This window comes from Diachasmimorpha longicaudata, chromosome 18 (genome assembly GCF_034640455.1).
Source record: "Diachasmimorpha longicaudata isolate KC_UGA_2023 chromosome 18, iyDiaLong2, whole genome shotgun sequence".
NCBI classification, from domain to species: domain Eukaryota; kingdom Metazoa; phylum Arthropoda; class Insecta; order Hymenoptera; family Braconidae; genus Diachasmimorpha; species Diachasmimorpha longicaudata.
In genome coordinates, this window is record NC_087242.1 from 2,872,706 (window position 1) to 2,896,714 (window position 24,009).

General features: G+C 35.5%; 3 protein-coding genes across 9 annotated transcripts; 1 reads left to right on the forward strand and 2 right to left on the reverse strand.

The window, feature by feature from the left end:
- Positions 1-878: 878 nt before the first annotated feature.
- Positions 879-23,747, forward strand: Ago1 (Argonaute-1). Of its 7 annotated transcripts, none has more exons than XM_064136916.1 (7): positions 879-1,020; positions 3,728-3,966; positions 7,166-7,285; positions 11,262-11,396; positions 11,862-14,089; positions 14,457-14,656; positions 14,975-23,747. In XM_064136916.1, the coding sequence occupies exons 3-7, from the start codon at positions 7,174-7,176 to the stop codon at positions 15,081-15,083; spliced, it is 2,784 nt and encodes a 927-aa protein (XP_063992986.1). In that variant the 5' UTR covers positions 879-1,020; positions 3,728-3,966; positions 7,166-7,173; the 3' UTR covers positions 15,084-23,747. The 7 variants fall into 7 exon arrangements, 4 of the variants coding, with proteins under 4 accessions (XP_063992986.1, XP_063992985.1, XP_063992987.1 ...); XR_010300444.1 differs by lacking the exons at positions 879-1,020; positions 3,728-3,966 and adding an exon at positions 6,166-6,324 and having other exon boundaries at positions 14,975-23,209; positions 23,309-23,747; XR_010300445.1 differs by lacking the exons at positions 879-1,020; positions 3,728-3,966 and adding an exon at positions 6,166-6,324 and having other exon boundaries at positions 14,975-22,928; positions 23,309-23,747.
- Positions 5,116-5,609, reverse strand: LOC135170871 (uncharacterized). The gene has a single exon (XM_064137017.1). The coding sequence runs from the start codon at positions 5,462-5,464 to the stop codon at positions 5,276-5,278; it is 189 nt and encodes a 62-aa protein (XP_063993087.1). The 5' UTR covers positions 5,465-5,609; the 3' UTR covers positions 5,116-5,275.
- On the reverse strand, positions 5,750-9,325 carry LOC135170869 (large ribosomal subunit protein mL53). The gene is made up of 3 exons (XM_064137015.1): positions 9,079-9,325; positions 6,122-6,234; positions 5,750-6,032 (listed from the first exon to the last, which is right to left on the reverse strand). The coding sequence occupies exons 1-3, from the start codon at positions 9,222-9,224 to the stop codon at positions 5,854-5,856; spliced, it is 438 nt and encodes a 145-aa protein (XP_063993085.1). The 5' UTR covers positions 9,225-9,325; the 3' UTR covers positions 5,750-5,853.
- Positions 23,748-24,009: the final 262 nt, after the last annotated feature.

Consider the following 24,009-nt stretch of genomic DNA (forward strand, 5'->3'; position numbering starts at 1 on the left):
TCGCGCGGAGTTTCCATTGGAGGATTGGAAATGATATCATCCAGGAACGGACTTTAACGTGGTATCATAAACAAACCAGTGGAGTGAATGAAAAATGTTAAGAAATTATTTATTTATAAATTAAAAATCGAAACAATTTTTGAAATTATCTTTACGCTATTCTAAAAACGTAAAAATATATTATATATCCTCTATATAATATATACATAATATATCATATAATATATTTGTATATTTTAAATTTTATTTCGATTCACAAATAATTTTTTTAGTTAAAAATTACTGCGTCATAAAAATGTAACTTAATCAATTGATATTATTAATTATTCGAACGAGTGATATTATTAATTAATATTAATTAATATCACTCGTTCGAATCCCTATTATTCCAAAAAACAAAATAAAAACAATTAAATTCCCTGAATTTAATAAACTTTATTATCATTAAATTCCAATTTTTATTTTATCCCCCGAAAAAAATCACCAAAAATCCTATTAAATCCCCTTGAAACCCTCAAATTCCCCCAGAAGATCATCCCATCATCCCCCGAAAAAACCACCCCCTTGAATTCCTCCTCGACACCCCAAAAAATTCATCCACCACAATCATCAAGTAGAAACGGACGAGTCCACGATTCCCTCGAATATCCCCCCGATCTAAACCCGTCACTGTCTCCCCCACTACTGCGCCTGCGCACACCCACCGTTTCCTCAGAATCGCACAAGTAGGTGGGGGATGATTCCCTCACTCATTGTGACCGAATAAATCCCTCCGCAAATTCCGCCGAGAATTCGTCACGGGATGTTCTGTGCATGTGTGTAAACAATAAACTCAGTCAACTAAAAAATATAAAAAAAATCAAATTGTGCATTTTATTGGTTTAAACAAACAATCCTCACCAAATAATCGGTGTAACATCGGCATGTTATCGGCAATTTAAATAACGAGAGTTGAAAAAACGATTTGTTTTTACGAAATGGCGCGTCAACGAACCGGTGTCATCATAAAATAAACACCTGGTAAATTTAATAAATAATTCTTTGATAACAATTGATCATTCCCAGGGATGATTCTCCCATTCCAATGACTTCCACCCCCTTTACCCCGTATTTTCGTGGAGTTTAAAAATTTTTTTAACAATTTTTTTTTATTTAAATTCTCTATTCTGTGACAGTAACGCTTGCGATACACCAAACGCTGAACAATAAAGCGACTTCGCTGGACAGTCGGTGGGGATAGGGGAGGGGGCGGGGGGTGAAGAAGCAGAGGGTGAGCAAGGGAGATACAGTAAAACGAATGGAACGTGCGTTAAAAGCAGGCGCGTGTGTCATAGTTTGTGTGTGCGTTTCACGTAAAATGGCCAACCTTGACACTTGATTTTGATTTTTTTTAATTTCACGAACGACTTTTTTTAATTTACCGGAGACGAGTTAATGAGCTCCCAACACATGGGCATGTACTGGATATAAGGGACATGATCAGTCGATTGTAGAGTACATATGTATGTGTGTGTGTGTTTAAGACTTAAGGCCTTTTGGGCCCGAACTGCGATGGTTTGGATTTTTAAAAAAATTTTGTCTCCTTAAGGTCGCGCCGCGCGACAGTCTCTGTAAAAAGTTAATTTGATGTTAAATGATACGGGTTAAGGGACAGTTTGACTGTGTACAGTCTCGTTTAAATTATGTATTATTAATGGTAAATATATAGAGTATATTCTTTATGTATTTACGATTTTAAATATTTTTAATTAACGGAATTTACGAAACTCGTGATTTTTAATTATTCCGGGAAAAAAAACGGTCAATCGATTCAATTTTTTTTTGGTGTCGTCGATGATGTTGTTTTTACCTCGGACAATTTTTATTTAACAAAATATCGAGCCGTTGATTAACAAAAAATTCTTATCTGCGGACTTCCCTTTAATCACGTGAACTCTAAAATTTCAAAAATTTCTATTTTGGTTTCAAAACAGAAAATTTTAAAGAGAAAGTGATCATTTTGCGAGGACTTTTTTAAACTATTTACCGTAAAAATTTAAACAAAAACTGTCATGTAAATATTTTACATAAAAACCACTTTAAAGTTCTAGAACTCAAAGATTAGATTATTTACTCTATCATAATATTACATTTTAAGCACATAATTTATGTCTAACAAATTAATAACACCAAATCTTTAAATTACAGACCTTTAGGGTGTTTCACACCCCCCTAAACAAAACCCAATTTTTTTTTTTGCAAATTGTGGAACGAATTAACCGAAAAAACATCTCGAGTGTAATTTTTTGTTAAAATAATTTCAAGGGCTTAGCATAATAATGTTAATTAGGTACTTTAAACCGTCAGCTGTTCGAGGGGGATGAAATTAGTAGGACATGTCGATGAGAATTAATCACAGCAACAGTTCAATCTCCGCGAAATGTTAATTAATACCCGATAAATACGTAAAGTGACATGTCAACATTGAGTATAAACACATCAGCTGTTTGTAAACTTTAAATTGATATAACCGAGAAATACGCAATGTTGCAATTATTTCTGAGTTTAATAGACTCATCGTTGTGCGAATTGATGCGGGAATTATGGGAGATTAGATAAGAAGTAATTTAATTATCGGGAATTTCGTGTTAAAGATACAGCTGAGAGCTTTGATTATTTGCTCGGGGTGAATGAATGGGGAAAAATACACCCGGAGTGACGCATATGGTAGAAACGAAATTCTTTATTGTCCGGGGGACGCGAAAATTTATATAATAAATAATTTTATTTATTGTTATTCTCCGGAGAACATTTTCCCACTCATCAATCTCCATTTTCATAAAATTATCTCTTCATTAAGAAGAATCAAAAGGACAAAATCACAGAAATTAAATTTATTCAAATACAGTCACATCCGGATGTGATACAAAGTTTAATTAATTAATTATAAAATCACAAATCACTTAATTAACATCACCATCTGGCAGCAGGTGACTAAACAAATTTTCAGAGCTAGTGAAATAGTTTATAAAATATTTTTTAAAGTGAAGTTCTCCAGAGATTAAACACCAGTTCAATCATTTATTTATAAAAAAATATTTTTAAAAATATCAACACTCCAATATTTAATTCAAACAAAACCGACGATGCATCAACTTTTTACCATGTTATCCTCGCAATTAATTAACAAATTAACACCCAAAAATATTTAAAACCCTCTTGTCTCGTCGTTAAATTACCGACCGAGTAGAACTACCTTAAGGGATGTTCTCCCCATATTCACCTTAAAAATCCCCAACTTCCCAATTCCCTCTTCAAACCATCCTCACCACCCACCTAAACCCCCACATAATCACCTCCACCCTCCCCTAAATCCCCTCCCCCCTCATTAAACCCCCATAAAATCCCAAATATCTCATGATCACCTTGACCCCCCCCAATATCACCGGCTCCTCCACCACCTCCATCCACGTCTCAGTCGTCTCGCAGTACTCGCGACGTCGCGACGCTCCTTTCGCATCTTCCGAAGGGACTAAGGCCCAATTTTTCACAAACCCTCACCCCCACCCCTCGTATCTCTCTTTAAAAAAAATCCTGACAATGCGATTTCTCACCCCTCGCACACCGATTCATTCACAACTATTCCTTCAATAATTCTGTGATAGTGTGTCAACAGTGATACACACATACACATTTTTTTATATCTATCTCCTCTCCTCGCCCCCTCCCCCCCCCCTGATTATTGCAGAGGTGGAAAGAGAAGTCGAGAAGGCCTTAACAGCACAAGGCACAGGAAGTGGTTCTCAACTAAAATCCAACGGTCCCAGCGATGTTGCGAGATAGAAACACGTTACTGGAGGTTGTCGAACCATAAATAAACTACAGAATATAAAAAAATAATAACTAAAAAGTGAATTAATTAATTATCAGTAAAACTGAAACGTAAAAAACCAGAATTATCACCGTCCAAACGTCAAAAAAAAGCAGGTGAGTTTTTAATTTTTAATTCATCAATTACCAGACGATAATCGACGAATAAACAATTACACAATTGACAATTGATAGTTGACTAGAGGTAATCGATAATTGAATGTTCAGTTCGATTATCAGAATAGAAAAAAATGGAATCAGACGATGCGATAAGACTTTAACGCACTGGAAATTCTTTTAAAAAAATACGAATACGAAGAGAATTTGGAATTGACAATCGATTGGAAATCGATTTGGGCGATCTTCGTTATGTTATAATGAAATATTTATGAGTATCGTGACAAAAACATTGGGATTGCGATATGAAAATGTAGGGACAACGGTAACCGTTATCGCGCAACAAGTCTAGAAAGTTTTATGTTTTATCCCCTCTCTTGATATTTTGTTTTTTTCCTTACTTTTCCATCCTTTTAAACCACACGTTGACTTTCCTCTTTCTCTCTTCATGCAGTTTTCCCCTCTTTCCTTGTTTCTTCTCCCGCTGGTTGCACCTCTCCTCGCGGTCTTCCCTCCCTTCGTCAAGAACTCCACGATTTCAAGGCCTCACTGTGCACATCCAGTATTGTGGGTACACCCTGTATATTTAAAGAGAAACGAGGCGAATAGCAAGGACAAAGGCACGGACATGAGATGATTTTTTTATTTTTTTTTACTCCTTTTTGGCGAAGAAGAGGGCGGAAAGACCGAGGAGTGGGGCATATTCGGGTACCTTGACGGTCTCCGCCTTCCAACGGAAGCTGTGTAGCAATTTAAATTTGGGTTTTCAATTTTTTGGTTCATCTGCCTGAAGATACCTGATAATCCCGACTATATATTTTCTCCAAAAATTATTTTATATTTTTTTATAGATTAAGGGATGTTGTGGTAAAGTCTCAGGGAGATGTCTGCAACGTCGATCGATTTCCCTCGTTATCGAGTCCATTCGATTGATCGTGACTGCATAAAATCACTAAAATGTTTTTAAAATAACCCACCATCTGGTAGTCTCGTCGAATGCTGTCTGTGTGTGTGTATGTGTGTGTGAATGGGGTCTTTTTCGATTTTTGTGACGAGCAAATCATCTCTCGTCCTGACAATTTTCCAGCTTCGCCCTGTGGTCGACGAATTAATCTACAATAAAATAATGAGACAATGAGACACTCGATATAGAAACTCGAATAATATTTATCTTGACACCTTTACACAGCTGGCGGGGCCTCACTGGGCCCCACTATCTCCCTCACAACCCCCCGAACATCACCATTTACTTATAATTATAAACAAAATATTGAAGTCGACTCGAATGAATTTATTCTGATGATCTCACTCATTCCACTGGCTTTATCGTGATGAACCTCGACAGGATGAAGGCTAGAACTACAGTCCCAGCTACGAAGCACACCACGAAGATGTACCACGTGTCCTCGTCGAAGACGTCTGTGAATGCTGGAAAATAACTGTAGAGGGTGTCCACAAGCTCCAGTTGATAATCCTTGTACCTTCCTGTTGAACGCATTTTTCACTTCACCTGTCGATTGTCCTCTTCCAATCGTAATAAACACGAGAATCACGTGAATTAATTATCAATGACAACCAATTAATTGAACTGCTCGAGTAAAACTTCTGAATTAATCAATCGATGAATTAAACGGCTTAAATCGAACTCTTCCGACTGATCAATCGATTAAATGAATCATCGGTGAACTGTTTCAGTTAAATTCTGTGGAATCGATCAATCGATGACTTCAACAGCTTCAATCGAACTCTTCTGCAGTGATCAATCGATAATTAAGTCACTAGATTAATTTGGAAAATTTTTTTCGTTTTATTTCTCTTCGGTTCAATAAATTTTGCATAAAATCGCCTCGACTCCCAGCACTTTATCTCGAATTTTCTCCCACAATTTTATTTCCTGTGTCTGCTTATCCTTATCTTCTTCTTCTGCTTCTTCAGCTTCACCACGACCCCCTTCTTGTCCTGCTCGATCTCAGGTGGTGCCAGGGGACTTATGTGTTTGTTGTACAGCTTCAGAATATCAAGTGCTTCGAGATTTTGGCACTTGAACAATACCTTTTCACCATTCGCTGGATTGACAGAAAGAGAGAGATAAACCATTTAATGAGGGAATAGTAGGTAAGAGGGGGAGGTGGGTAAAAGGGGGTGGGGTACTTACTCAGATCGCAGGTCACCAGTGGCTCTGACCTGTCCCCAACGATATTCGTCTTTACGTTGCACCCCAAGTTGGTTCGCTGGACTTTTCGGCCTGAGATATAGCACAGAAATTGCCTGAAATCAAGAAAATTTGTTTTAATTTTAAAAAATCGACGAAAGTTTACGCGATTAATGAGATGTCGTCAAGGCAGCGTAGACGCAAAGGTAAACAATTTAATTTTGGGAGATAATCTTCGGGTGATTGGTCCAGTGAAAGGGGAAAGTTACTGGAGGAGACGAGTGATTCGTTAATTTGCTGAATTGTTTGGCAATTTCCTGAAATCTGAATATCTTCAAATTTGTGTATTTGTTTGTGTTCGTTCGTATAGTTCGTGTTTGTGTTTTGTACATGTGTTTGTGATTTGTATATTGTTGTTGGTGATTTCGAATATTTGATAAATCCTCGTGTTGACAATTTGTGTGAGGCGATATTCTAGTGATTGAGGCAAGTAATTATCGAATTTGTTGACAGGTCTTCGGGGGTTCAATAAATTCTCATCGATTTGTCTGAATTCTTGAGGATCAAATGTGTCCCTGACATATTAATGACTAATTAATAAAAAATTTCGCGTTGAATTCGCATTTGAAATTAATTTTATTGGCAGCAATTTTAATTTTAATTTTAATTTTATTGGCATTTAATAATGTTTTTTGGGAGTAAAGACTGGACAAATATTCGAACAATTTTCTTTCCATTTGACATTAATTAATAAAAAGTAATATAGCAACATTTTCCAATAACTTTTTTGACGTTTTTTCACAGATAATTTCAACAATAAAAAACAATAAAAAAAAAATGATCTGGATATTCCCCAGACCTAAAAAGGTTCTCCACCTAAACTGATTCATCTCATCACGGAAAATAACAATTACGGAATTAATAAATAAATATTTTATTAAAGTAATCCCCTGATGACTCGCTAAAATTGAAATAATCCCTTCTACTACTTGTTCTCACGTTAAAAAATAAACAAATAAATTAATTTGTCTTGTTTTTATATATCAGAACGCGCCATGGCGAAACTGGAACACCAGTTGCCGATCCCGATGCCGGATCTGGCCAGCCTCAGGATAACAACAGCTGTCTCCATGCTGGGGAAGGCTTATGGATGTGGTCAATGCAGTGGTAAGTCAACAAAAAAACTCAGACACTTAAAAACCAGTTCACATTAATCACAATTGAACAATTGAACAATTGAGTTCCTTAATACATTTTTTCATTTCCCCCCAATAAATTATCGTCCTTAATTAATTTTAACGAAGATTTCAATTCTCATTGACTTTAATGGATTAAATTAGTGGAAAAACTCCTCAAAATCGATGGATTTTTCCCAAGAAAATTAAAAAAACAAATGGAGTTCGAAAGATCTTCAAAAAATAACAAAAAAATAATTTTTTCTCGAAGCAAAAATGCACATTTGGAATTTCTGAATATCCAGAGATTCAAAATCTAAAACCTCTTCTCGAAAACTCGATCACTGACGTCGAACGAGCCCTCGTCATTGGTCACTCTAGGAACATCACTGGTGATCACCCTTAATCCCGGATTAACATAAAATTACTTCGAAAAATCACGAAAACTCATTATTACCAATGACTTGGGCCTCAAAACCGATGAACACGAGTTGAAATCTCTTCGTAACCTGCGATTCCTGAATCACTGGGTATTTCATCTAAAAATAATCCTGTACTACCCCTCATAATACTGGAGTACCTCGGGAAAATCGAATATTGCGCGCCTGCGCCATTATCAACATCGTTTTACAAAACAACAAACGCAGCCACTGATACCAATGCAAAAATATGTAATTTACGAGATAACAAAAGTGGTCGTCAAATTATTAATTTCTCAATTATTCCAATTTTTATGTATCATTACCATTTTTTAATTAGGATTTTCCATCTATTCCAATTCTCTCACTATAATTTGATTTTTTAATTATAATTTTCGCAGTCAGATCAATCTATTAATTATGATTATAATTTTTTAATTTATGTACAAAGAGAAATTATCAGTAATTTCGTTGAGGGATCAAGGGCTCGCCTACTGAGTACATTCGACTTGAATAACAGATAAAAAAATGCAGATAATTTTAAACAATTGCAGATTATTTTAAACAATTGCATAGAACAAAAAATTTCAAAGGGTTCGATATGGAGTGGCTTCAAATGTAAAATCAGGCCCTGATCCTCGACTACAAAAGTGGATTCCCATTTTCCCAAGAAACTAATTAACCAAAGTACCTGGGTATCCCTAACTACTTAAGATATTTACATAAGGAAGGCCCTTGAGGTATTATCCACGAATAGGCTCTCCCATTCATTCCTCCGACCTGAGAAAAAAAAGAAAATTTATTGTCCACCGAATACAGAAATTGAACCTGATGCAATGACCCCCGATCTAAGTGCCCGATTTCCCCGAATTTATATTGATTAATGATGGGCTCCGTACCCTCCAGGGGTGAAGGTCAGTCACTAGTCCGACGACGGGGTCAGTTTTGGGGCTGAGGAGGCGTACGTGTCAACGATGAAAGGAATTTCCAGGGTTTTCGTTTATGACTGGGGCTGGAAAGGTTCAGCTCAACTTCTACCTTAATTTTTGGAGCCGGATGATTCAGACGTCGAGAATTTACGGATTCCCTTGAAGGAAAAGGGAATGAATTCTTGTCAAGGTCGTTGGGTTCATTTCAACTATTTTTTTGGAAACTCGAGAATCGTCTGAACTACAACTGAAATAAATTCTCTGGTGGGACTTATCTCGTCACCGTCCCATCATTAGTTAATGACATATTTTGGATGAGAAGATTTTGAAGAAATATTTCCAACCGAAATTCCAAAACAGTTCTTCAAACTCTCCGCCACTCTCCCTCCCCCATACAGGAGACCACCAATCATGGGATGTTGCACCCTCGTACTAACCTCGTCTCCTTGATTTTCTCATAAAACGGATCGAACTGGACAGTGATAGTCTTGACAGGCTTCAATGTCATCAGCTTCAACTGCTTGCTGATGGCAGCCAGGGGCCCTCCTCTTCCCCCGATCCTTCCCGTGAACGGAACCGACATTTTCGGCAGAAGTTTCACAGAAAATCGAGGAAATTCAACTTTTCCACTTACGACGTTGTCCGGTTCCTCCGCTACACTCGATAATCTGAAGTTGCCTCGATGCCAGGTCCACCAACTCTTCAAGACGTGATGCTCCTGGCGTCAGTAAACGTACCCATCCCAGGGCCGTACCCTGTGCACCATCAGAATGCATTTCTTTCTTTCACATTCACAGAATTTTCTCTAGTTCTCTGTTCTGACCTCGTTCCTTCCCTAACCTCAAAAAACTTCATTTGTTCATAGAACTTTCTATGAAAATTTCATTTAGAATAATAAAATTTTTAGGTTTCGTCATGGAACAATGATCTGTTCCATTGTTCCATTGTTTGTTCATCTAATCCCCAATTTTCCAAAAAACATTGACAATGAAAAGCCATTGGCAATAAACGGGGCGAAGCTCTCGTCTGCTCCATCCCTGCATCAGCTCCACTGCCATTGGCCCTCCCCCGTCCAATAACCATTCACCTGGCTGTCAGCCATTGCTGCAGAGACTCTCTACCTCTGGGTGACTCTCAGCACCAGGGCCAGTGTGTGTTTTGCGGGGAAGTGTTGTGCGGGGCCAAAGTGGGATAATTTCCTTTCAGTTAAATTATCCATTCGTTTTTAATTTTTCATTAATTAGTGATACAAAATCGTCATTATTGCCGTCAAATAAATCCTCGAAAATGTATCCCGTAGGTCAACGTAAGTCTTGTTCATCAAATAAATCATGAAGTTGTGCATGTGAGGGCGATGGATTGAATTTTTACGTTGAGAATAAAAACACAATGAATTGGAAACACTCGCAGGGTGCGGAGAAGGGGAATGGAGTTTATGGTTGGCACTGGGCTTGTCTAGGCGAGTCTAGAATCACGACCAAACGATTTTTTTTTTTTCTTCTCAATGTTCGAGCCCTTTGTTCACTGGGCTACATCTGCCCTGGATCGGCCACGAGTGGCTCATTATTATTATTTTTTTTTTTCGTTCAACTTTGGATTTTACTGCGTCGCGTTGCGAGGGAAAAGGAAAATGGATTCGTGAAATAGGGCGAAGACGGTGGGGGTGGTAAGGGGGAGGGGGAGGATGGAGTTACTGAATTCTGGGGAGAATGACCCTGGATGAACCCTGTAGATGCTCAACAGGCGGAGATATTTACTCTGGTTATCGGATTTTCTGTCAATTCATTGCATTTATTCTGAATGGAAACCACCTCTTCGTGGAGGCGATGGTACAGAGGGAAATTTCCTGAATGATGGAGTCAGAAATGAGTATTTTTCTAGGAACACGAGGACGATAGGGGGAGGTGAATGTCTGAGTAATAGTCATTAGAACAAATAGGCGCCAGTGTCTGGTGGAGGAGACACGTGAATCAATGGGGCTTTCCAGGGAACTGAGGATTTTTGGAGTCGCGAGGGGTCGGAGGGTGTCACCAGGGGTTTTTGTTTTGGTTGGAGTGTTTGGGTTTCTGGGTGGATGATAGGGGTATTGGGTAATTGGTGGGGGAGGCTGATAATGGGGTTTCAAAGGTTATTTTTAGAGGTCTTGTTGGGTGGTGGAGGTTTGAGATGTGAATTGTGATATTTCTGATGATTTTCGGGGACTTGAGATGAAGTTTCCGAAATTTTTGGGGACATTTGTCAATTTTATGAGGTAAAACTCAGGTTTTGAGGAGAGATAAATATTTAGCAGATGTCTAGTTACTCCCATCACGTTGAAAATGATGATTTTCAACGCAATCAATTTTTAATTAATTAGTTGAGTTAGTCAATACATTGTAAATTCGAAGAATTCATTGATTAAAGTGAAGGATTAATTAAATTGAATAAATCAATTAATTGAGAGTCGAATCCACATCTTCCAGGGAACTGATTCGTTCCTCTTCTTTTATTACTTAACAGCTGTTTTATTGTTGTGAAGAAAATAGAGTTATCATGTGGAGTGATTGAGATGGGGTACATCAAGATTGATATGTTATTCACCTGATATACATAATAAATAAATAAATAATCAATTTTTTAGCTCCTACACCGGGACCCACCACAAGTACAGCGGTGGGTGCAGCGAGTGCAGCAGGAAGCAGTGTCGTTGCTTCTGGCGCCCTGGGAGTCGTTCCCGCGCAGACACACACACCGCCTCAGCCTCCAGAACTGCCAGGTATGCCAATGATGAACAAAGTGATAATGAACATCAAGAAAAGAGTTTCCATTTGTTTAATCTCAAAGAAGTTGTGACTAGAACTGTCACGAAGCAAAAAAAGCACAGAATCGTCCTTGAATCTGAGAAGGAACAGTTTTTGATGAATATCTCAGAATCTAAGGGAGGTAGCAAAATTTTTATGAGGACCTTTTTTGTCGAGCGACTGACGTTCTACAATAAATGTCATGACAAAAAATCCTCTGTCTCTCTTAGATTCTGAGATATTCCCCAAAAACTCGACTGCGAGATGACTCAAGTGATCTTGTGACACTTCGTCACTGATGCAACGTCTTTCTCTCTTTCCTGGACATCCTGGAGGTCCAAATTCTATAAATTCAGTCGATTTGTTATCACAACCCAGACGTTTTCACCCTATTCATCATTAAATATGGATGATATTAATTATTCGAATGATTGTTTCAGTGTTCTCATGTCCTCGAAGGCCAAATATTGGACGCGAGGGTCGGGCGATTGGCTTGAGAGCAAATCACTTTCAAATAACAATGCCACGTGGTTATGTACATCATTACGACATAAATATACAACCAGACAAGTGTCCACGTAAAGTCAATCGCGAGATCATCGAGACAATGGTACACGCTTACAGTAAAATATTTGGAACTCTCAAGCCTGTGTTCGATGGAAGAAATAATCTTTATACAAGAGATCCATTACCAATTGGTAATGATAAATTAGAATTAGAGGTAATACTGCCTGGTGAAGGTAAAGACAGAGTTTTTCGTGTTGCCATAAAATGGTTAGCACAAGTATCACTGTATGCCCTTGAAGAAGCACTGGAGGGAAGAACCAGACAGATACCATATGATGCTATTCTAGCATTGGACGTTGTTATGAGACATTTACCATCAATGACGTATACACCAGTTGGTAGATCATTCTTCAGTACACCAGATGGTTATTATCATCCATTGGGTGGTGGTAGAGAGGTATGGTTTGGTTTTCATCAATCTGTTCGTCCATCACAATGGAAAATGATGCTCAACATTGATGTATCAGCAACAGCATTCTACAAAGCTCAACCAGTTATTGAATTTATGTGCGAAGTACTCGATATACGAGATGTTAATGAACAGAGAAAACCACTTACTGATTCACAGAGAGTTAAATTTACCAAAGAAATAAAGGGCCTGAAAATTGAAATAACCCATTGTGGTACAATGAGACGTAAATATCGTGTTTGCAATGTTACGAGAAAACCAGCCCAAATGCAGTCATTTCCATTACAATTGGAAAATGGACAGACTGTTGAATGTACTGTTGCCAAGTACTTTTTAGATAAATACAAAATGAAATTACGTTATCCTCATCTACCGTGCCTTCAAGTTGGTCAGGAACATAAACACACTTATCTACCATTAGAGGTGTGTAATATTGTTGCAGGTCAGCGTTGTATTAAAAAATTGACTGATATGCAAACATCGACGATGATAAAGGCAACAGCAAGATCAGCACCAGATCGTGAAAGAGAAATAAATAATTTAGTGAGACGAGCTGATTTCAATAATGATTCGTATGTTCAAGAATTTGGTTTGACTATTTCAAATAGTATGATGGAGGTACGTGGTAGAGTATTACCACCACCAAAATTACAGTATGGTGGACGTGTTAGTTCACTAAGTGGACAGACTAAGCAACAGGCACTGCCTAATCAGGGTGTTTGGGATATGCGGGGAAAGCAATTCTATACTGGTGTGGAAATACGTGTTTGGGCAATTGCTTGTTTTGCACCACAGAGAACAGTCAGGGAGGATGCACTCAAGACATTTACTTCACAGCTGCAGAAGATCAGTAATGATGCTGGTATGCCGATTATTGGACAGCCCTGTTTCTGCAAATATGCAACTGGTCCTGATCAGGTTGAGCCCATGTTTCGGTATCTTAAGTCAACATTTCAGGCTTTGCAGCTTGTCTGCGTTGTTTTGCCTGGTAAAACACCAGTTTATGCTGAAGTTAAACGAGTGGGTGATACTCTACTGGGTATGGCCACTCAGTGTGTTCAAGCTAAGAATGTCAACAAAACATCACCCCAGACCCTGTCCAATCTCTGTCTGAAGATAAATGTCAAACTCGGTGGAATAAATAGTATCTTAGTGCCAAGTATAAGACCAAAAGTCTTCAATGAACCAGTTATATTTCTCGGTGCTGATGTTACACATCCACCAGCTGGTGATAATAAGAAGCCCAGTATAGCAGCTGTTGTTGGTAGTGTTGATGCACATCCATCTCGTTATGCTGCTACTGTACGTGTACAACAACACAGACAGGAGATTATTCAGGAGTTGAGCTCAATGGTCAGAGAATTGTTGATAATGTTTTACAAGAGCACTGGGGGATACAAACCCCACAGAATAATTTTGTATCGTGATGGTGTCTCGGAGGGACAATTTCTTCATGTTCTTCAGCATGAACTCACTGCTATCAGAGAGGCATGCATTAAACTCGAGGCTGATTACAAACCTGGTATAACATTTATTGTTGTACAGAAGAGACATCATACGAGATTGTTCTGTGCTGATAAGAAAGAGCAGAGTGGAAAGAGTGGAAATATACCTGCTGGCACCACTGTCGATGTCTGTATCACACATCCCACTGAGTTTGATTTCTATTTGTGCAGTCATCAGGGCATTCAGGTGAGTTAAGACAATCAGAAATGATTTTATTGATTTTATAGAGTCAGAATCAATTGGATGAAGTCGATAAAGCGAATTCTTGACGATGTGTTTAGTTTTTGAGTGATATCTCCGAATCTAAGAGAGATATCGATATTTCTGTCATTACCTTTTCTATAGGGCTCCATTCGCCCCACAAAAAAGGTCCTCATGAAAATTTTGCTATCTCGACTAGATCCTGAGATATTCGCCAATAATCGGACATTAGTGAAACTTTAGTTATCGTATGATTAAAGGGACATTTTTGAAGAGAAGTTAATTTACGATAATTGGAGAGAGAGAGAGGAAAACAACGTGGTGTTTAATTTAACCAATTCTATAATTATAGGGAACGTCGAGACCATCTCACTATCACGTTCTGTGGGACGACAATCACTTTGAGAGCGACGAACTTCAGTGTTTGACTTATCAACTCTGTCACACGTACGTCAGATGTACCAGATCAGTTAGCATACCAGCACCAGCTTATTACGCTCATCTCGTTGCATTCCGGGCGAGGTATCACCTTGTGGAGAAGGAGCATGACAGGTAAATCATTTTATATGAGAAACTAATCAACTTAACTCGTCTCAAAACCACTTTGAATCATTAATAAGGGAACTAGTCACTCTATAACCATCTTCATGAGTCAATTAATTAGTTACTAACATTTTAATCATTTTTTTATTGATATGTTAAACTCATTTCTCCTCTCTACACTTAACAACAACATTTAAATGACAAACATTTAAAAATAGTTATCAGAATATTTTTTTAAGTGAATTTTGACTGTTTTTTCACCTCTTAAATTTCTTAATCAATTTAATTAACCTATTTTCATTATGAATTTTTTTTTCTTTGTTTCAGTGGTGAAGGAAGTCACCAATCAGGCTGTAGTGAGGACAGAACGCCGGGTGCAATGGCCCGTGCAATAACTGTACACGCCGATACAAAGCGAGTAATGTACTTCGCGTAATTCCATTCACCAAACATTTGACATTTAAAAAATTTATCAAAAAAAAAAAAATTGCCGAACCAGCCCTAAGTGTCAAATAACAATGAATTTAACAATGCACAGCGACGAAGCCCTTAGCCCATTGCGCATAACCAAACAAATTAATATAAAAAAAAAATATGAAAAAATTATTACGTCATATCTCGAGGAGGTGAGTGAATGAAAATAATGCTAAATGATAAATTTCTAGACCTCTCGCGTAGATTTATAATTGGACAATCTTCTTTGGTGGCCAATTTTTTTAAATATTTTATTTATCATTTTTACCAATAGTTCTGTGAGAACGAGAAAAATTAATGAAGATTTTGCCTCAGTATCAGCGCGGTACAATTTTATAGATAAAAATTGATCAAAAAAATATCATGAAGGTGCTTTTAGTTAATCGTGTTTTTAGATTTATATTTAAGAATATTTTTCATGGGGGATGAAGTTATTCAAATAGACCTAGTTAACACCGACCTCTTAAAGAATTATCCTCCTGAAATATAACATTCGCTAAATGATAAATTTTTTTTATCCAGAGATGTGTTTATCCTCGTGAATGAAAAATATAGAATGATTACGCTTATTTTCTTTCTTTCCTGCTCAAAATACTTTTTCCCCATCTTCGGGATCTCCAATAATTGGATATTGAGATTTTCGTAACCTGAATATTATTTAATACGATTTTATTATGTACATAGGAAATTTTTCATTTGCCCAATTTATCAAAGAAAATTATGAAATATTGAAAGCTTAAGATTAATGCCGATATTTCCATGAAAAATTGGCCACCAAATTACGAGTTCGCTAACGTGGCTCTTGGTGAAATTCAAGGGAAATAAATCATTCACAAATTTATCATCGATAAAAAAAAAGTTAATGTTGAATCGTCCTGGTTCTGATTTAACATTACAAAATATGTTTTATACAAGTGAATTAATTGAAAATTTGTATTTGTCAGTCCGAATCTAATGTCGAACGTTTAAAAAAAAAACAAACCAGGCTTTAAATAATCGTCCAAGGAGGTGTCCCACAGTTGAGAAAAACAAATTATTTCTCGAAATAGCATTTTTTATCAGTAATTTTTTTTTTTCCTTTGCTTGAAAATTTGGGGATGACGTTCTTGGATGAAACTTTGGAAAGCGAATTACGCTTAGTTAGGATTGAGGAGAGAATTTTGACCCTTAATAGAGACAACACTTTAATAATGTGGGGAGAAAAAAAAAAGAGAAAATGCAAAAGTGTTGAGTTTTTATTCGAAATGGAATTACGATGAATTGCGCTATTGCATTAGAAACTTAAGTTTACTGTAGAATTTACAATTATTATTATTGTCACATTGTTTTATGTGAATGAATAGATAAACGGATTTAAAAAAATTGATTTCATTGAATGCCTAGGAGTGAAGTGGATGAACGTGACAGAAGACGTGAATTTTCAATGATGAATTGTCTTGATAACGAGGGACTTTACAACAAAATGTCATAAGACCTTTTTTGGAGGAAATTTTGTGCTCCTGAAAAAGTGTCTGAACACATTTTATCGTAAAGTCAATGGTTACTGAGATAATTACTTGTTTAATGAAAGTAAAATTCATGTTTCATTTGGGAAATCATTGATTGTCTGTTAATAAGTGTGTTTATCTAGGTAATGAGGCGTTCTGGGGGAAAATGTGAGAAGACATATGTTGTGGGAATTTTTCCATTTTACAATAATGGTTTAGTGACAATTTTCCCTAGAACCACTTGTTAATGAAATAAATCCATTTTAATACCACGAGACTCTTAGAATTTCGGCTGCTACATATTGCCACTTGATTGACTTAATAATGAAGATATTAATCATTTGAAATTCAATTGAATTCCTTGAAGACTCTCTTCGAGACCTATCGAGGTGAAAAATGTATAATTCTTCAAAGGCATTAGATCTGGGCCGACGTGGGACCCGGATTAATGAGAAAAAAAAATGCCCAATCAATGCAACAAATGTATCTATTAACAAAATAATTGAGGACATTAAATCGTAAGAGGATGTATGATAAATGTAGGTAAAATTTAGACAAAAAAACCCATAAACTATAAAAAAAAAATATGCCCAATTCGCTGACGGGCAGATTAACAAGTCTATATATTTAATCCTATATTTAATTCAATAAAATCACCATCACACCAATTATTAAAGTTCGAAGGAATAAATAAAGTGCCGAGAATTGACGGAATTCGAGAATGAGAAACTAAATATTAGCATCAGAATTCACTGATTAGTTAGCTGAGTGGTTGAGTAATTCATTAATTTTCACTGTTTGGCTGTCGCACGCCCCTTTATGCCAATTAGTTCTTCCATAGTATTTTCTTTGTTTTCGATGTATTTTGGAATCTTTAATACACAAATGGTAATGTACAGTGGAAATAGCAATCCTGTTCTCCCAGACTGACAGAATTAATATCGAAAACGAGATGAAACACTTTATATTTCATTATTTTTTTTAATTAAAAAAATTCTGATCTAGAGTCAAATTTTAATGACATTTTTCTCCTCTAAGTACTATCGGTTTCGCATTCGCAATAACTTCTAATGAAAAATAATAGACCTTCATTCGAATTGAAAGAAATTCAGTAAAAGAATATCTGAATCCTCTCGTTTTAGTGTATCACTTGCTACCGATTTGTTAATCTAAAAAATATGATAAAATTGCAAAAAAACGAAACGTACGCCATTTTCCATCTTTCAAAAAACTCTTATAATTTTCTTCCAACTCCCCTCATTTGCGTAAACAAATTCTAATAACAAAAAATGATTTGTTTCTGCTGCATCAAAGTCTAGGATATTGTTTTTATTCTAAAAAGAAATTCTGGCGATTCATTTTTATTAAAAAAAATATTTTTCATTGATCTCAGTCTTATAATTTTTCATGGATTTTCAACCACTTCGTTCTCCACCTCCCAGTGCATTAAAGATTCCAACCGCTCCAGAAAAGCCTCCAATTATCGTTTTAAAAAACCAAAAAAAAAGAGAAAAAAAAACAACCAAACTAACAGTCACGGAAAGTATCTCACACAAAGGACCTTGATTATGGATAATATTTATTCTAGTTTTAAAGGATGAATGAGAAAAAATAAAAATAATGTTATCGTAAGGCTTAAGGTGTTACTGAAGGAAAAAAAGAAGAGCACGAAAAAAAAATATTTTAACACCTCTCCAACCACTTATGACAGTCATATGGGAATACATTTTAGAACCTCTAGGATAATTAAGGATATCGTTAGGTATAATTAACGGTCTGGCGTCTTCTGTCTAGGTACAAAATGCATAAAGACGATTAAATTCATTAAAATCCGATGAAGGCGCGTGGACTTGTGTTAATTAGCATTCAAACCTCTGATTAGTAGTCAAGCTCGAATCTAGATTAAAGGGAATAAGTAAAAATTTATTAATCATTGTTGTTGACATGAGAATGAAAACAAGGGGTACCAAAATGTGTGAAGTGTGCGGTGATCTTGATGAGATGATAATTAATGATTAATTATGATTAATGGCCAACACGCAGAGCTGTTTAGTGTATGGAAAAAGAATAAATAAAGCATGAGTTGATGATTCATTTTTAATGAGGCCATACAGATATATTTCTAGGGTATTTAAGGGATTAAGACGTTTTTAAGACGTCATTCATCGGTATATGAGGCGCATTTAACGGGACATATTCAATTTTCATGGGGTTTAAGATATAATTGTGATGCTTGTGACAGAATTCATTTGTAAATAGAGGTCCTAGAAATTTTGTTAAGGACAAGAGAACAATTTTTTCCAGTAGTTTATAATTTTTATTATTTAATTATTCAGCTGTAAAGGATAAAACGAAATAATACTTCACATGGATTTTATTATTATTTTTTTTTTGTGAATATCTCCGGATTGAGAGGAGATACGATATACTGTGTAAAGATACTTTTTTAGGAGAATTTTATAAACAACAAAAAATTAATGAATGAATTTTTTTTTATTCTCCATTGGATCCTGAGATATTGGCAAAAGTGTGTTTATAGATTTGGATTTTAATTCGTTTTATCGATTTGCTGGTGAATTGGGGGCTGATATCACGCGGCAAAAGGGTGGAGATATAACAGGAGAATAATGAAAAGAGATGCCAATTGTAATAATTATTTTCTTCTACTTTCATCATTACGATTTATTTTTTAAACCGACACATTTAACGCATGTATTTTATGTAAAAGTTGGAGAAATGTTAGATTTTAGGAATTAGAAATCTTTTTGCACTGTGATTAACCAAGCAATGATCTTCTCAAATACAAAAACAACTGCTTTTATGTAGATATTCAGTGAAATGGGAACATAGACAATGTCAAGATTCATGTGATTAATTTGTTCATTTGTCAAATTATGGAAAGTGAAGGGCCACGAGGGGAATTCCCGGGGAAATTATGAAATTATCTCGGTAATGTGTGAATTCACAGGAATTATCAGAGGACATCTTTCCTTCAGAATTTTATCAGCTGTAAAAAGTGTCTCTTGACATTTTCCCCTAGGTCTAGTGGTTTTGGAGATATTCACGAGTGTTTGAAGTGGAAAACTCTGGAATAGAGTGAGGTTTTATGGGCTTCGTTCAGCTTTTTCGGAGATATCTCCAAAATTATGGGATTTGGGAAAAAGTTTCGGGGAATCTTTTTTTTTGGTAGAGAAATTCTCTAGAGAAAATGTCGTATGACATTTTCTCCTAAATGTACTTGCAGCTGAGATAATCAGTAATTGAATAGTGATGATGCGTTTCACTTCTCACTCATGAACTAAATCCAATCCAATTAATTAACTGACAATTGATTACGGTTATTAATGGTCTTTATCATATGATTATGTGATAATTAGCGAATGAAAATAACAAAATCTGATGACACAGTGAATGATATAGTGTGAAATTGCCCAGCGTTAACGAAAGTCGAATAAATATCCATAAATCCCGTGCCGGCAATTAATCTAGGACAAACAATCTATATTTATATATAAATAATATTATATCTAGATTGTAATGAAAGTTGAATTATTGTACGGCAATTATGTATTTGCGCCGATTCGCATAATAATTGTAATGATTTTTCTTTCATTTTTTTTCTAATGAATTTAAGGAAATTCTTCATTCAAATAGAATTTTTTGTTTGGACAATTTTATTTTTCTTTCATTTTATTTTTTACCTTTTTGGGGGTGGAAATGTTCGGGGATTAACTGTTAATTAATTACAAACACTGAACTTCGATATTAGATGTATCTCAAGAGACTCACTGACTTGGGACAACTTTGCGTGAAAAAAAATTTATAAAATTTGGGTTGAGAGATTTTTTAAAATTAAAGAGGAAGAAAACTTTTGAGTTTTAGGGGAGAGTCAAATGGTCGTGAGGGTGAATCGATTTCCATTTGATTTTTTTATCTGGGGTAATTAATAACAGTGGAAATGCTCGATGTTGAAAGATCGATGGGAATATCAATTATTTTTAAGGGTCAGTTGATCACCCTTTGATCACCCTGTGACCTTCAACTCTAATCGTTCTCAAGTATATCGATACAATTAATAATTATTGATTACATTTATGACGCGTCAATTGGATATTCGCTCTCGAGAGCTGCACCTGTTCAAATGCACTGATTCAGTAATTAAAAATTATTAACAAAAATAATCAACATTTTTGGAATTCTCTCTTCGACGTGATAAAGAATGAAATTTAGAAACGAGAGTAAAAAATCGGTCAGTCAAGAGAATTAAGTTCAATGGACTGTCCATCAGGCATTGGCTGATCGTGTTAATTAACGAATTATTTAGTAAATTCATTTGTGAAATTCCTTTCTCAGAGAACGTCAATGAGTGACAATAATTAGTGGCCCTTTCTTTGACAATAATGAAAGAAAAAAGACGCGGAAGAGACGAAATTCCAAAATATTCTGAATAAAAAAAATCAGTGCAGTTACGTTCAGTTAATTAATTAAGGAATATTAATTATTTATTGGTAGCTTCTCCGTGGGGATGTTATGTCCCAAGAGTGGGTTAACAAACTGAAAGTCACGGACTCCGAGGAAATTTTTTTAACTTCTCTGTAAACAAGTTAATGATAATTGGAGACATTTGTTGTAATGAATTATCTGAGACTCAGCAAAGTTTTCTGTCATTTTTATTCCAAACTCACTATTTTTGGAGATATTTTGCTAAAAGTTTCGCCGAATTTTTCATTTTAGATGAAGAGTTCACTATTTATATCAAAATTTCATTTTTTCAAATGTCAAAAAAGCCCTTTTTGAGAACTAGAAAATTCTTTACGACTAATGTCTCACTATTTTTCTCCCCAAAACTGAAATTCCTCGTTTCTAGTGTTCGATCGGTCATTTTCAAAATCAGTCGGAGGAAATAATTGAAAATGTAAAAAAAAAAAAATTGAAAAATGACGAGTTTAAAAACTATTAGTGAGAATGAGCTATTTGATTGCACGCTGAAAGTACCATAAACCTTAATTGTACGTTTGTTGGAATCTTAGTGCCGAAAATAATGAAATCGATTCTTAATGAAAATGTGGAACGCCAAGTTTAAGTGTTACTAATTACTTAAGACATAATCGCATTGTTGTGTGAGTAAAGTATTACGTGTGGATGCGCCGGGACTACATTAATGGGTTGAATAACTAATAATTGTAATTAAATAAATGAGTTAAGGTTGTTGTCGTGTGGAGCAACAACACGACAACTTTTTTTTCAAATTTTTACCATAAATAGTTTAAAAAAAATAGCAACAACTAATAACTTTTGGGTGAAATTGTCTGTTTGGCAGATGCGACAGAACTTTTTGAAATTTGGTAACTTTTCATGGATTACAATTTTTAAAAAATCAAAACACCAAATTTTTTTTTAATTATTTCTCCAGTGAGAGATGACACGTTAGTTCCATTTTTTTCTGTGACTTTGTTATTATTTTTGAACTGTGGTTTATGTTTTTTAAAAATATCGAATGATTTAAAAAAAATAATTGAGATTTTCTTATCGACACGTTAGAAAAAAAAATATATCTCAGGACTGAGACGGTAAATCAAAAATATCCTGAGGAACTTTTCAAAGATAATCATCAGGACTATCAGTAAAAAAAATTTCATCAAAAAATTTTGAAAATTGAATCCACACGACGACAACCTTAACATCGTGTAGTCGACCACACAGTCAGGAGGGGGAGGTCGATAAAACAGTGAATTACTATAGCCAATTCAGGTATACATAATAACATTACAAAGTATATGTTGTATCACTGCGTAATGTAATCGATATATCGATCGACTAATCTTGCTCCACAAAAAATGAACACCATGAAGTGAGGAAATGGTTGAAATTCACTTTTCCGCGTCTTATCAGAGAGAAAATGACTCCTAAATCCTTTGTTCCAAGTGAGGTAAATAATCAGAGGTCATAATGAGTTGTGTGGGTATGATTTCATCCAGTGAACTTCGTGCTTTGAATGTTCACGTCACGGGAATACTCACTTATCATTGTGCTTTGTAAATAAATAAAAAAGCCCACACTCTGCTGGAAAACTAACAATCAATCAGGACAGATTTATTCGATAATAATTCTGGGGGATTAGTAACTCCTGGAGAGGGTGTTCATACCCAATACTCACGTCCATCCATTCGATCCATCAAAAATGTACGAGATCTCCATTTTTGTAAAAATCATGTTCAACACTTTACACCCAAAATATCATTTCTAACTCATCAGACTCCGACTATCGCCCGACACCACAAAAAATTGAACAAATGAAGTATGAAATCAGGATACAATGGGTAATGTACTTGGCTACAGTATTAATTATAATTTTCTTAAAATAAATTCCGTTGCAAACCTGATAAACCAATGAGATCAAAATCAGCAACTGTGGATTCTATTCGTACGATCCTTGCGATTAATCGACGAATATATTGGAAGCCGACAGAGATAGCTGAATTCATGATAAGACTTTTTTTTAGATAATTTTATGGGCTACAAAAATGGTCTTATCAAATTTTTCTGTAAACCCGCTCGTTATGGAGATATTTGGGAAACAACGAGAAAAGAATTTACTCAGGTCTGCACGATACGAGAAAAATAGTCGTTTTACATTTAGGAAAACAATTAATAATTGTTTAAAATTGTTTTTAAAACGTTCTGATTAATTCCCCTGCAGGTGATCGTTGAGCAGTCGAGGCGAGGAGTCGAAGAATCTGTAAACGCGATTTTTTTGGAAAAGTGTCACTAAGCAATTAACAAATAATTAATAATGATGATGACGATTAATGAGCAAGTTTGGCACTGCTGTATATAAAGTGATAAATATTCTGTTGGGCTCGAGGGAGGATTTTTCCTAGATGGGGTGAACCGTTGCTTGACATGCGGAGTCAAGAAATTAATGATTAAATTAGGAATAATTGATAAGTTGACCAATTTTTGTTCGATTCTGAGCTTCATTCTGAGTTATTTGATCTAAGAAAAAAGACGAGAAATGTGAGATATCGTTCATTCTGGATTTTCTTCAGTGAATGATGATTTTTTTTATCAGAAATAGTAACGTAACTAGTAAGATTCATCATAAATGTGTTAGAGTGAATAAATATAAATAAATTAAATGACTATTGTTATTTAACTTCCCAACGACAGCACCGTATCCTTCCAATTAACGTTTTGGAGTTTTCAATAATTTTTTAATTAAATTTTCATTATAATTTTCCTCTATTTCACGACTTTCCGTACCTGGTGCACAATGTTGCATTTGTTTATATTCTTTTTCAATTATTAGTTATTTTATAACAGCTAAAAAGCAGTTGTATACAGATATACGGAAGACCACGTAATGTGGAGTCCCAAAATTTTTTTTTTATTTCGATATTA

Coding starts and splice junctions, on each gene's coding strand:
- Ago1 (XM_064136915.1), top strand. CDS start 6,297: ATGTCGTCAAGGCAGCGTAGACGCAAAG. Junction 14,090..14,456: donor GCAGTCATCAGGGCATTCAG/GTGAGTTAAGAC, acceptor CTATAATTATAG/GGAACGTCGAGACCATCTCA. Junction 14,657..14,974: donor GTGGAGAAGGAGCATGACAG/GTAAATCATTTT, acceptor TCTTTGTTTCAG/TGGTGAAGGAAGTCACCAAT.
- LOC135170871 (XM_064137017.1), bottom strand. CDS start 5,464: ATGCGTTCAACAGGAAGGTACAAGGATTATCAACTGGAGCTTGTGGAC.
- LOC135170869 (XM_064137015.1), bottom strand. CDS start 9,224: ATGTCGGTTCCGTTCACGGGAAGGATCGGGGGAAGAGGAGGGCCCCTG. Junction 6,235..9,078: donor GAGAAAATCAAGGAGACGAG/GTTAGTACGAGG, acceptor TCTTGATTTCAG/GCAATTTCTGTGCTATATCT. Junction 6,033..6,121: donor ACTGGTGACCTGCGATCTGA/GTAAGTACCCCA, acceptor CTGTCAATCCAG/CGAATGGTGAAAAGGTATTG.